Source organism: Mesocricetus auratus, unplaced genomic scaffold, assembly GCF_017639785.1.
Source record: "Mesocricetus auratus isolate SY011 unplaced genomic scaffold, BCM_Maur_2.0 Super-Scaffold_100009, whole genome shotgun sequence".
In the NCBI taxonomy this organism is placed as follows: domain Eukaryota; kingdom Metazoa; phylum Chordata; class Mammalia; order Rodentia; family Cricetidae; genus Mesocricetus; species Mesocricetus auratus.
The window spans coordinates 6,856,366-6,870,728 of record NW_024429193.1 but is presented as its reverse complement, the minus strand read 5'-3'; the positions used below and the strand labels follow the sequence as shown (position 1 = coordinate 6,870,728).

The following is a 14,363-nucleotide window of genomic DNA, read 5'->3' as shown; positions in this document are numbered from 1 at the left end:
GACACACATGCATGCACATGCAGACACATGCACACACACACGCGCGCGCACACACACACACAACTGAAATAGAGTGCAGTGACAAAGCTCCCTCACCATGGACATAACTTATCTTACCTCTGCTGCTGAAGCAAAGAGATCTGATTCGCTGTTCAAAGTGTCCTGCGGACCAAAGTCATCCGTCGTCTCCTTCATGCTCATATCCGTGTCTTTATCTCAAGAGGGAAAGGGAAAGACAGTCCAAAGGCGTTATTCCTTGTCTCTGCCGTGTTCACCTTCTAGAGTGTGATTTCACCTCTGCTCTTCACTCAGACAGGGCCTCCGCGCAAACAGTAAGGAACCATAGTGGTCTATAACCCGACAGACTCCCGCTGCTAATCTACCGCCGTGGCATGGGACAAAGAGCTAGAAAAAGCAGACTTCTTTTTTTTTATTTAAAGAGATTAAACTTATTATTTTTTAATTAAAAGAGCTTTCCCCCGCTTCCCCCATAACAGAGTTTCTCTGTGTTGCCCTGACTGTCTTGGAACTCACTTTATAGTTCAGGCTGGTTTTGAACTCACAGAGATCCACCTGCATGCACCATGCAGGCTGTGGGGGCCCACACCAGTAAGATAAGCTCCAGAAGCGGAGGAAGAGGGAGTCACGAGTTCAAAGCTGGGCATCTACACGGTGAGACTGTCTCAAAATACCAAAAAGGCATGTGCCACTGCACGGGGATTTATTGGGCTTAACTGAACTATTAACACAAAGTTTCTGGCTAATCACTGACGGTAAGCTGCTTGTTTTCGTGTCTTCGTCAAACTCTAAGGCTGAGTTTAACAAATGGAACAACCAGTAGAGACCAGACATCAGTTTGTCATGTTCATTCTTTTTACTCAAAACCAAACTGCCTGGATGGCTTTTGTTCTGGTTTTTTGTTTGTTTTGTTTTTACGAGACAAGGTTTCTCTATATTGTTTTGGAGGCTATCTGTCCAGCCTGGCCTCGAACTCACAGAGATCCGCCTGCCTCTGCCTCCTGAGTGCTGGGATTAAAGGCGTGCGCCACCACCGCCCGGCTTGTTCTGTTTTTGAGACAGGGTTTCTCTGTGTAACAGGCCTGACTGTCCCAGAACTCGCCCTGTAGACCAACCTGACTTTGAACTCATGGAGACCGGCCTGCCTCTTCCTCTGCCTCCCGCCCCTGCCTGCTGCCTCAGTGGCTTTTTTAACGATGATAAAGCTCAGCCTTTCTGGAAATGTAAGGAAGGCCGTTGGCTAGCAATGCATGACACCTGAACGTGCGTCCTTAGAGCCTCCATACTGTCAACAGGGACCCAGTCGATGACGGGACACTTTCAGGTAAGAAACTACTTATCCGTGACCAGATTGTAGCAAATAACTAATGTGCTTAAAAAATGTATCGTGGGTATAAAAAGCACAAAATAAACTATTCTCAATCTGTCAAACTTGCAAAATGCTTTATCCCCTTTAATAAGAAGCCAAGAATTTCCATGGTTTCATTTATTCAAATTCCCATTCTACTAAACCTTCCTTAAATAAATGTCATTAACGTTGCCAGGAATCTTTCAAATCTTCTTGAGAACCCCTACTTATCAGAAAAACCTTTTGTGACTTCATTGGGAAGTAAAATCCAAACCCCCTTTAATTTAGTTTAAATTCAGAAGCTGTGCAACCGATTCCACATTCTGAGTCCCATGCAGAACAAAGGGGTGATGCACAGGGCGAGGCCTGGGCTGGCTGCGGGGACGCCCACCGGTGCTGCACATACCCCGTTCACGGTTGCTGGGAGCAGCTCTCACATTTTAACCACTTACGTTCCAAATTTTAAGTTGTAACTGTTTCATATTAGGCTTGTATGAATCCTTCGAGAGCACTTAACTTCTTATCTTAAAGTTCTGCCAAGCCAGGTGTGGCATTGCACTGGTGTAATCCTAGTTATTCAGGGGTCAGGAAGCCAGCTTAAGCCAGCAGTTCAGAGCTAATGTGGACAACATAGCCAGACCCTATCTAAGAAAGCAAAGAGATAAAATCCTTCTGCCAAATGACCATTATAAACCAAAATTAAATTATTCTATTAAAAAATAACAGTCTGGGAATGTAGCTCAGTGGTAAAATTCTTGTGTAGCATCCACAGTGACTACAGCCGTGGCTTCACTGTCCAGCACAGCCAACAAACAAATGAATCCCCCAAAGCAAACCAAAAGGAAACAAAAACCTCAGAAATTTACAATATTCTCCCAAACTAGAAAATAAAGCAAGCGTCTTGCACTTAAAATTGTATGCTAGTACTTATGCACCCCATGTGTGCCTGAGTAAGCTTATGTGAACCATGTACATGTAGATGCCCGCGGATGTTAGAAGATGGTGTCAATTTCCTGGAACTGGAACTACTGGTGTTGTGAGTCATGAAGCGTGTACTAGGAACACACCCAAATCCCCTGGGAGAGCTGTGAGCACTTTTAACTGCTGAGCCAACTTCCAGCCCAGTTGTTTTCACACTTTTATAAATAGCTTCATAACTGGAAAATGGTATCTTTGGACACTCAGCTGTGGGAGAAATTCTCTTACGTTTCATTTCAGTACACATAAGACACTTAAAATGTACACAGAGCCATGCACGCACATGCACACGCATGTGTGCATACACATAGATGGGCAGGAACACATACACATATGCAAGCACACACACATATTTTCAAATGAGCACATACACATGCATACATGCATGCACACATATGTGCAAGCACACACAAACACACACACATGCATTCAAACATACAGGTGTGCAAGCACACATAGACATACACACTTGAACACACAAATGCATGCACACACATGCATGTACAAGCACACGCACATACTTGCACATACATCTGCAAACACACATGTGCAAGCATGCATACACTTGCATACACCTGCATGCATGCAAACACACATGTGCAAGCAAACACATACACACACTTGCACATACTTGCGCACCTGAGATGTTTAAGAGTCTGCACCGTGAAGCTGTATTGTCTTAATTCCTTAATTGCTTTCCATTGTTAGTGCTGCTGGTGTAAGGACGACCATTTCATTATGCCACAGCAGCTTTAAAGCAGGATGAAATTTACAGTTCTAGGTTCCATGTGGCTGTCATCACGGTCTCTGTACACCACAGTTATCTAGAACCACTCTCTGTTCTAGGTTCCACATGCCTGTCATCATTGTCTCCATACACCACATTTATCTAGAACCACTCTCTGTGCTAGGTTCCATGTGCCTGTTGTCACCGTGTCTCTGTACACCACAGTTATCTAGAACCACTCTCTGTTCTAGGTTCCGTGTGCTGGTCGCCACCGTCTCCGTACACCACAGTTATCTAGAACCACTCTGCTTCACAGGAACTGTCAAGCCTGCTTAGCTCCAGTTGAAAGTAACTGGCCATTCAATGTCATCTAGATCAATTATGGTTGTACTTTATTTAAATAAAGAAGAGAAAATCTAACAAAGCTGACTCCATTCCAGAGGGACTAGAACTACTCATTGAGTCCAGCCCTGCTGTGGTAATGCAATATTGTGAAAACATCTCTTCCATTCTGACAGACTGGAACTTTTGCTGGACCTCACAGCCAGAGTTAAAAATACACCTTAAAGTCACTTAAGGCTTAAAACTGCTGTCCTACTGTGCACCCCGCCTGTTGGTTTAGCCTATGTTTAAGAGAAAAATGTAACAATCAACTTACTGCCGTGGATTTCCCTGTAATGAACTTTTACAATCCCAGCTAATGCACAGCCGTAATCTTAGTTATACGTACCATCCCATGGCCCTGACTCTGAGCAACATGTGTCTTATGATAACTATTTGCTGCAAACAGCAAACATGCTGAAAGCAGTCTTTAAATGGATGTCCATGATATAAGTCAGCTGGGGTCAATCCCTTGTAAAACTCTGCTAAAGATTTCTGTAAAGTGTCCCTCACAGGGTGTCTTCTGTGCTGTTCCGTAAATGCAGAGCAAAGCCCCCCTTTTAGGACAGACACATTCAGACAGACAGACACAGACACACACACAGACAGACACACACACACACACAGACACAGACACACACACACTCAGTGATGGACTCCCATGTCGCCTCCAGGCAGGAGCAGACCCAGACGCATACAGCAGGCAGAGAATGGGAGTCACACGGAAAGTGAGGGAGAGAAGCAAGGGGAAGTGCTCTCGTTTCTCTGCTTAATGGGATACCCACTAATTACTGGTGGCTCTGAGTTCATCACTAGTGTGTTGTGCTTACGTGCCCGAAAACAACAGACTGTCACTCTTGTTCCAGAGATCGCTGTAATTCCTGAACGGCAGCTTAACGACGAGGACCAGAAATAACACATCTGCTTCTTGGATGAACCGAGGAAGAAAGCTTGGGCAAGCCCCCAAGCTCACTGTTTTCACACACCCAATTAAAATGTACAACACTCTTTCAAGAGTCTCAACTCTCCACTGAGCCACCAAAACACAAGGATGGCCCGAAAGTTTGAAACTAAAGCTTTCATTGTAGCACTTTCAGAAACCCTCAGTAAGTTTTCCCTAGTGGCTGTCAGGGTTTTACTTTATTTGTATTTGTTTATTGGTTTGTTTGTTTTCCGAGACAGGGTTTCTCTCTGTAGACATGACTGTCCTGGAACACAAGGGCAGATCTGGGCCCTATTGCTTATTAGCTGTGTAACCTTGAGAGAGTTCACCTTCCGTGTTTCTCAGTGAGCTCATGTCAACATAGGAGCAAAATCTACCTCTAAGTATCACAAGAATTAAATGTTACATATATAAACATGCAAAGTTGGCCATCCATAAATGTGTCCTATTTAATAAACTGTTTTTCAGCAACCATTGCCTAACATACAACACAGGAGGAGACACCAATCTGTGGGCTGGAAGAAGCAACTTTAGCAGGGAATGTTCTTCTTTTGCCCAATAATTTATACAGTTCTTCAAAGCACCAAGGACATTAAAAGCATTTAAATGCTGGTTCATGTAAACCAACAGTTCTGATGTGGTGTTGTAAACTGGTAATTCCCAAGACATGTGAGGCATGGTTAAAGGGCCTAATGTTAACTTCTTTTGGGTCATTTTGTCTATAATAAGATTTTAACATGTTTTTAGAGCCCTGTTAAATTTCTGATGCTTCTAATATTGAGACCTAAATTAACTACGAGATATTAGTTTATAAACCTGGAACACACGGCTTATGTCCCTTAATGAATGGAAACAACCTTGGAAGTCCTCCAAGCTCTCCACAAATGACGATCACATGTTAGTGACACTCTGCAAATTATCAGGGCCCGCTCTGGCTCTCAGTGGAGGAGCTTTTATGTTGGGTTAGTTGCTTGGTAATCTTTTAAAACATAAGCAAATCTAAACATTTCTTAAAGTTTTCTGCCTGTCTTTGTCACCTGGAACTAAGAAAAGACTCACGCAGAGACAGACAGTCAACGTTCTTTGGAAGAGCAACGACACTGCGATGTTTAATTTTAGCTCAGTTATGCTGTTGGCCAAAAATCTGACTGGATTCAAGCCTTCCTCCTTCTTTACAACCTCATAATTCATATATTACTTAGGTTTTTTCCAAAGAAGAATTTGCTTTTAAAGTTTTGGGGGTTTTTTGTTGTTGTTGTTTTGTTTTGTTTTTAAGGAGGAATATAAAACTAGAAGCCATTTCCGCCTTGACCCTGGCCCTCAGGCCTTGCTTTATGTCCTCAGATCAAGCCAAGTGGGTTTTCTGTGTCTGAGTTCTGCTGTCCTGGGCACATTCTATTCCCGTCACTGAGAAGGCCCTGGGTTTATTTTAGCCTCAGCAGACTCTGTGGAGATTCCAGGGATGCCTCTGCTCTTCTCTAACCCCACAGAGAAGAGGGGCCAGCCTAGTGTTGCCAAGTCAGTCACCTGACTGCTTCCGGCCGGGCTCCAGAGTAGTTCTATCGGCTTAGCTACAGCTTACAACCTTGTCCTTTCTCTGGTTTTATTGAGAATGGGCAAGCTCCTGCTGCCAACAAGTATTTTGTAGTATTTTGTAGTTGTTCAAAATAGCAGCCGTTCAGAAAACTACTGTGGCTCTTTTGTGGGAAGGCTTCTGTGTGTGTTTCAGGGTTTGTGGTTTGTTTTGAGACAGGGTCTCACTATGTAGCACTGGCTGGCACAGAACTACATAGCCTCTGCCTGGGATTAAAAGCATGTGCCACCCATACATACATACATACATATATATACATATATACATATATATATATATATATATATATATATATATTGTATGACAATCTGCGACCCGTATTGAAAACCCGCTCACCCTGGTTTTAAGACGTTAAAACGCAAGAGTTTGGAAGAAAGAACGACGTCAAACACGGTTCCAGAAAGGGGAAGACTAAGTTCTGAAATGCTTTCTTGGCTACCATTCAGTGGCCTCTGCAGTGCTGAGAGCAGCCTCGAGGCCCGTCGGCCCACAGGACTGCCAGGTTCTGGGCGTGCCCTGACTCCCACAGCTTTACCTACACGAGATGATGGCGTGCCTAAAGAGACAGCTTGCGGCTACGGCACAGTACAGGAACAGATTGCCCTAACAGTTGGGTCTGCCTTTCCCTACTTATCAAAACATTCAGGCGCCATGATGACACAATAGGACAACTGTGATTCATAACTGGGAAATACAGCTGCCAATACAAATTGGGTGACACAGGGAAAAGAAAGGGGGGCACATTTTAGGTACTAGCATTATCTTTTTTTTTTCTTTTTTATGACTGAAATAAGATGTAATTAGGGCCAGGAAGTGGTGGCGCATGCCTTTAATCTTCGTGCTAGGGAGGCAGAGGCAGGTGGATGGAACTGAGGCCGGCCTGGCCTGCAGGGTAAACTGAGAAACCCTGACTCGAAAAACCAAAAACCAAAGCAAGCAAACAAACAAAAAGAATGGGTTTGCAGTTAAAGAGGTACAGACCTCAATAGGGCCAATAGACACAGTTGGTCTGTTACTGTACAAAGGCCCGATCCAAAGGATAAGTGAGAACAGACTAGCAGTCCAAATGCTGACTTGCTCTTAGCCTGAGGTGGGCCTGTCCCTAACACGACAAAAGCTGCGCGTGGCTGAGTGAAATCCTCGACCCACACGTCGCCGAGATGAAGATACAATTTGGATTGGGAAGGAAGGGCAGGCATCAGGCCCGCCCTTGTTTCTGGAGGCTTCAGCAACTATGGCCAAACTGTCCCTCCCGGAACCTCTTCTGACGTGCAGAGACGACACGGGTCCGGCTTCATTTTGCAGTGTGGTTATGCCCTCCAAAATTAGAATTATGAGTCCTCACATTGGACGGGGTTACCCACCACATTTCCCCTGTGCTGTGTCACCTGCACTCTGTTTACTTGGAGATCTGAGGATATAACTTAAGCCTACAGTTCAGATCATGCCCTAAAAATACAGCCTGAGGACCTTTTCAAAATAAACAAGAAAAGGTAATTAGGAAGAGATCATAAACCCTTCGAAGCTGCTCCTCTAGGACATACTCTCTTAGTTTGCTACTACAAATCCACAAGCACAGAACATACTGTACTGAATGCTCAAACACAGGTTCTAAGCAGAGGGACTGGTTAAGTTTGCTGTTTATGAACAATCTGCAGCAGGCTACTAAGCTGCACTGGACTATGCTTCAGTATTCCCTGAATATTCATTAAATGAAGGTAGCTTAACTGGAATGGAGTATTATTCAACCACTGAAAACACAAGTCCATTTTTTACCCTCATGTAAAATAGGAAAAAAAGTATGTGCCTGACTACTGTCTGAATAGGCACTGAGATAAGGGAGGGCAGAAAAAAAAATACAGCCTGAGGGAGGTTCTCCTCCTGTCACAGAACTCTGCAGGGAAAGAGGGGAACACGAGTCTCATGGTGTCAACTTTGGGCCACTTATGAGAGGAGAGCCTGGGGTCTGTCTGCTGACAGCCAAGCTCACTTATGTTTCCCAGTGCTCTGCTGGCTACTCACCAAAAACAGAGAAATACCCCTCCCCTGAACAGAGGTCCTGTCTTACAGGTGTTTGTTGTTTTTCTGTGCCAGACAAATGTGTGTACTCAGTACTAGAGTAGAAAAAGATTGTATTTTCCCTTAGAGGAACTCCCATTAACTCAAAACAAACAAACAAAAAAACAAAACCCAAAAAGACACAGGCACTTCTACAAAGAAAGGAGCTACAAGAAATGATAAAAATATTGAAATTGTATCAGCCACCCTTCAAACACATGCATTTGACCTGACGTCTAAGTCATTTTCAGCGGCCCATTTTTGCCTAAAGAAACAAGTTCTCGAGTGACTTCCCCGTCCTCTCTTGTAGGTTTACCCTTATGTGCGCGCTGCATCCACGGACAGCTGGCTGCTCCAACACAGTCTTTTCTGTAGCTTTGATCCTCTGACTCTCCCTGCTAGCCACACCCTTGTCTCAGCTCTCTTCCTGACAGACCTGCCGTGTCTCCACCGCTAACCCTTTCCTGAAGCCTTCTCCTAAGTGACCCCAAAGAATCCACGCACGTTCTTCAGTGTTTCCACGGTCCTTAACAAACACAGAGCAGGGCTTACTCCGCTGTCCTATGTGATCCCGAATGCTCCTTAAGCACCAGACTCTGGTTGACTCAAGACCACCGTAAGAGATTCATTTTCTTTTCCCCCTCCATGCCATGCTTACTATCCACAGAGAAATGGCATGTTTGACCTGTGTGGGCTAGCACACTCCTGTGATCCCAGCATGTGGAAGACATGTTCTTGACATTTATTTATGGTGCATGCATGTATGCGTGGGTGTGGGCACATATGCCATGGCATGAGTGTGGAAACCAGAGGACAATTTGTGGGCTCTGTTTTCATTCTCCACCATGGGAGGTCCAGGGGTCCCAAGTGGTCAGGCTTGTGTCTTTACACACTGAGCTATCCGGCCAGCTCAGATCCCTGACTTTAAGGCCAGTCTATGATAAGCAGTGGGATATCCATCTTCAACCCACCAACCAGTCAGCCAACCCAGCCACCCACCCAGCCACCCACCCAGCTACCCACCCACCCAAACCTGAACAACAACAAAAACACAAAAGAAAATAATGTTTTTCTAAATACATATTCCAGATCTAAGATTCTTAGTCCATTTAACTTAAAAATAGATCATGTGGAGGCCTAATACCTAAAGTATGCATACTTTATAGCAATGCTTGTCAACAGTAAAAAATTCCTGGTTTGTTTTTAAGGTCTAAATTTGTTCCTACACATCAGTGTAAAAGAATCTCAAAATCCTTTGCATCAGCCAAGAAAACAAAACACAGCCATCATTGATCATACTCAAAGTTCTAGAGTTGCTTCTAATAGTGATGCTGCAATACATACTGTTATAAAAAAAAAGCATATGAAATGTAAAGCCTAATTAACTTTTAAAGTACTATAGATTAATAAGCTAGAGCTTTATTCATATAAGCCCTATCAATGAAATTATGTCCAGAAACTATTAGCAAGCTCCATATTTTGTAAATCACATTTAGTTTTAAGCTGGAATTAAAGCCAGCAGTTTGGTCCTACACGAAAGGACCAAGAAAGTCAAGAATGCATTGGGACGGAGTATCTCAAGGTTAGAACACCTGTCTTGGCAGCCAAGGCACTGCCCTCAATTCCTAGCACCGCAAGAACGCAAAAGGAGGATAAAACTAATTCCTGAATATTTTATGTGATTCTCAGTCTGACTATTTAGAGATGAGGTTGTAACTAAAGTCTACGACTCACATCACTCCCTAAAAATAGATGACTACTGAAACAGTCATGTTGCTACTGAGAAAACACAGAACACACTACCAAAGCTTGTACTGACACATACCCAGTGTGACACAAACTTTTACACACGAGGACTCTTTCTAACATGACGTCATTCCTGGGTGTCAGTTCTTGCGACCAGATATAAAAAGAAGTTTCTATCAAAATATATGAAGTTAACAAATTTCTATTTACTGTAAGGTATAGACATATTTTCATTGTATACTTAGTATATGAAAATTGACATAATAAAACAGTATTTCTGAATCTACCATCCACCTATACTACTTCTTTCAAAATTTACAAGATTACTCATTAAAGAAAAATGCAATTTTGTAGACTACTACTACATATCCACTGCTTGATATCTGTGGTATTTGAGTCTGTAAATGAATCCACAAATTCTCAGGGATAGCAGCAGATAAGCCAAAATTAACTCACGTCCCAAACCAGATCTGTTTACTTTCAAGTTCTTTATCTTAGGCTCTTAAACAGGAGAGAGAGCTCCAGTTACAAGATACGGGAATAACAGGCAGGCGGGGAGCCAAGGGGGCAGCTCTGGATGGAGGGAGCTTTTCTCTGAGTCAATGTTAAAAATACATTGTTACTTTCCGATTGTTTCATATGAGAAGACTTAACCGGTCAATCAGATTACATGCGACACCAGGGAGGCCTGTTCTGTCCTTATTTCACAACACAAAAGGCTCGCAGTTAACAGTTCAAGAAATAACTTGCAGATTTATTCATTTGCTTTCCTTATATCCATTTACGGGTCCTGCGTTTGTGCATGTGGGGGGTCAAAGGACAAGGTGTGGCAGTTTAGCTCTCTTTACAGCACGTGGGTTCCAGGGATTGTACACAGGTGTCAGGCTTAACAGTCAGCTCCCATAGTCTCTGAGCCATCATGGTAGGCAGCAAATTGCCTTGATTTTTGAGACAGATTCACTGTGTAGGCCAAAACTCCCTATGTAGACTAACAGGCTGGTTTCAAACTTGGAGGGCTCTTCCTCCCTCTGCCTCCCAACTGCTGTATTAAGGGTACATGCCACCATGTCTAGCACAGACCAGAAAAATCGTAATGTTTTACCATCTTATCTAATTGATCCAAGTGCATGGAAAAAAATCACACATTAAAAAAAATCATCTGCTACACTCTGAGATACCAGTTTCATGGTAAAAACCCAAGGCTTCTTTTAGCAGGTCTACAGCAAGCTCAGGGATGCCTGTTATGTGCAAAAAAAAAAAAAAAAAAAAAAGAAAGAAAGAAAGAAAAAGAAAAAAGAAAAGTAGGGGACTTGTTAGGTTGTTTCTTTGGACACAGTCTCCCTAAGTAGCCCAGACTGGCCTCCAACACTTAGTCTCCCCGTGCCGGTGCGCACGGATGCAGAGGTGACTGTGACACACATTTTGACGAGACGCTTAGACCTATTAATAACCTATGCTTAATGAGCGTGACAGTCCCCCACCTGCCCTATCGCAGGATTACAGACGGGTGGAAAGACAGTCAGCAAGCGGTGTGTGTTACCACACGTGTGTGCTGGCGTGTGTAAGAGCTCAGAGGTGGACGGAGGCCGGAAGTTGATGGCGGGCATCCTTGTAAGCCATCCCCCAACTTTCTTACTGTTACCGCGCATTGCATCTGTTCTGACAGCTCTCGCGCACACGTGGTACGCTGTGCCCCCCTGTGACAGCTCTTGCACACACACACACACACACACAGGTGGTGCGCTGTGTTTCCTCCTACCCCACCCCTGCTCTCATCTCCCCTCCTCGACACAGGTCCCCTTCCCACGCTCATGCCCTACACCTCCCGTTTGGTTTTTGCGACCCACTGATTTTAACCAGACCGTCCGAGTGGGCGTGTGTTGGAGCCTTGCGAACTCACCGTTTGGCACATAATGGAAGGCATAACTGCCCCTTACACAGAATCGATCTGTTGTCAAGAGTTCAGCCGGAAGGGAGAGTGTCCCAGGAGTCCCTCCCTATCCATGACTGGTGGCTGCCTGGCCCGTCTCCTGCAGGCCCAGCACAGCTGCCGTGAGGTCGCCTTGTCGTGCCCTGCCTTTATCTCCTCTCTCTCACATCCCTTCTGCTCTCTGAGCCTTACAGGGAGTGCTCTAAGCATCCTGATTAGGGCACCTTAGCTTTTGAGTCGGGTCTCTCATTGGACATTGGACTGCAAGCTCAGTGATTCAGCTAGACAAGCTCGGGGTCTGCTTGTCTCCACCACCCCAAGATCACAGGCTCATACCGACCCAGCTGGCTTCTGCATGGGCGCCAGGGATACAAACGGAAGTCCCACACAGCACTCCGGGCTCGCATTCTAAGTTGCTTCTCCCTGTGAAGAGTGTGCGCTGGCGAACCCCGAGGATGGGACCCTCACCAAGTAGCCGGGAACACAGCGTAGCGTACCCTCACTGCGCTCCGGGACATCAGCAAGCCCACCACTGTTGTGAGGAGCTGACCTCACTCTCCTAAGCTAGGCTTTGAGGGGGGTCTCAATAGCAAGGCTAGGTGGGCACCACCAAGGCTGTGACAGGGGTCTCAACAGCTGCATGGGTAAGGCTGGCAGAACTTTCTCTCCTCCGACCTCCTGTCCAGCAGGAAGTTACAGGAAGCCTCGCCACGCGGTACAACCCAGCTTATACGAAAGGCGGTTTAAAAACCAATACCATTCAAGAGTCGGGGGAGATGAATCTGTTGGTAAAGCAGGAGTCAATAAATCGTTTTAAAGAGGAAAGAAAATGGACAAGTTTGCTGGGGTTTGAGAGAAAAACAAGGCAGGCGGGCTGGAGGTCTTGGCAACAGCCAGTGGTGCGGAGAGGGATACAAGGAAAACGGGCAAGTTTTCTGCTCTGGGAGTCAAAATGTAGGCATGCTTTCATGGGAAGTCTGTGAGCAGCTAGCTGTATGTGGAGGAGTCCTCAGACAAGTGCAGGGGGGGTGTCCAGTACCATAGAGAGGAGGGGGGGAGGGAGAGGGAGAGGGAGGGAGGGAGAGAGAAGGAGAAGGAGACAGAGAAAGAGAGGGAGGGGGAGAGGGAGGGAGAGGGAGAGAGAGAGGGGGAGAGGGAGACAGAGACAGAGACTGAGAGACAGAGAGAGACAGAGGGAGGGAGAGAGAGAGGGAGAGGGAGACAGAGACAGAGGGGGGGGAGAGAGAGAGACAGAGAGAGAGGGAGGGAGGGAGAGAGGGAGAGGGGAGGAGGGAGGGAGGGTGTCCAGAGCACTATATATAGAGAAAGTTTACTATGTAGCCAATATCGGAAAGGTGAAAAGAAAGCCTGAGCCTTTCCGAGCTTGGAAAGAGGCTGTCCTAGCAGTGAAAGCATCTGCCTAGGGGCGTGGCCCTTCTGTGGGGTAAATACCATTTAGGGTGTTTGTTCCTCTCATGTGCTTAACTTGTCTTCATGTGTATCGGCTATGTCCAACCTCTTCCATCTCATATGACCTGTGGAGGAGGGGCAAAGCTCAGTCATTCCTCCCTCATGCACGTGGTGCTGCAGACTCTAAAGAGGGACAGCTGGGGGACTTCCCTCCCTGCCTCCCTGCCTTACTTTCTTTCCTGGGTTTTCCAGACAGGGTTCTCTGTATTGTTTTGGAAGCTGTCCTGGAACTCACTCTGTAGACCAGCCTGGCCTCGAACTCACAGAGATCCGCCTGCCTCTGGGCCCCGAGTGCTGGGATTAAAGGCGTGCGCCACCACCGCCCGGCAGTGCTTTCCATTTCTTAAAATTAGTGTAGGAAACAGGAGGTGGGGTCCAAGGCTGGTTATGAAGCACAGAGCTCCTTCCACCACCTCTAGGTAGATCTAAAACTGCTAACAAGACGTGTGGTACACGGGAGACAAGCCCCTCTGGAGGCCCTCCCAAACCCCAAGATCAGGAAAGAAAGCGTGAGTGAATGAAGCGCTTGCCACACAAGCATGGGACCTTCCTCTGGATCCTGGGTGTCCACGTATGAAACAAGAGAGAGAGTTGCTGGTGGTGGCGCACATCCTTAATCCCAGCACTCGGGAGGCAGAGGCAGGCGGATCTCTGTGAGTTCGAGACCAGCCTGGTCCACAAGAGCGAGCTCCAGGACAGAGAAACCTCACTTTGAAAAATCAAACAAATGAAAAATTGTAATAGCTAGCCAGACATTGTGGCGCGCACACTTGTAACTGAAGCGTTTGGGAGACGGAGGCAGGAGGATTGTGACCTAGAAGCCAGCTTGAGAAACAAAACAAAACAATGAATTAAAAGCCAGCACTGGATATACAGGGAGACCTTAGATTACAAAGTCACCATTGCTAGTAATCTGAAAAAAACGGAAACTGTGAATAAACACAGTCCGAAACATCTAGACACTATTGGTAGCAGCGCTTACACAGCCGTGTAAATTTCCACTATTATTTCCAGTGTTTTGTGAATGTCAAGGGTTTTTTATACCCCCCCCCCTCTGAGTTACAGTGGCAGGTGCGTGCAAAATGTGCCACAAGTGTTGGCTTTAAAATTAGCTCAGTTCAGGCAGCAGCACAGAACAGCATCTGAGTCATTGGTCTCTCAACGGGAGAC

The 14,363-nt window shown here is 45.6% G+C and overlaps 1 protein-coding gene across 2 annotated transcripts in view; it reads right to left on the bottom strand.

The window, feature by feature from the left end:
- The window catches only part of Miga1 (mitoguardin 1), a 59,416-nt gene that overhangs the window by 26,628 nt on the left and 18,425 nt on the right, over positions 1-14,363 (bottom strand). For both annotated transcript variants that reach the window (XM_040751599.1, XM_040751600.1), the window contains exon 8: positions 118-215. In XM_040751599.1, coding sequence (XP_040607533.1) covers positions 118-215 — 98 coding nt within the window. The remainder of the gene's footprint in view (positions 1-117; positions 216-14,363) is intronic.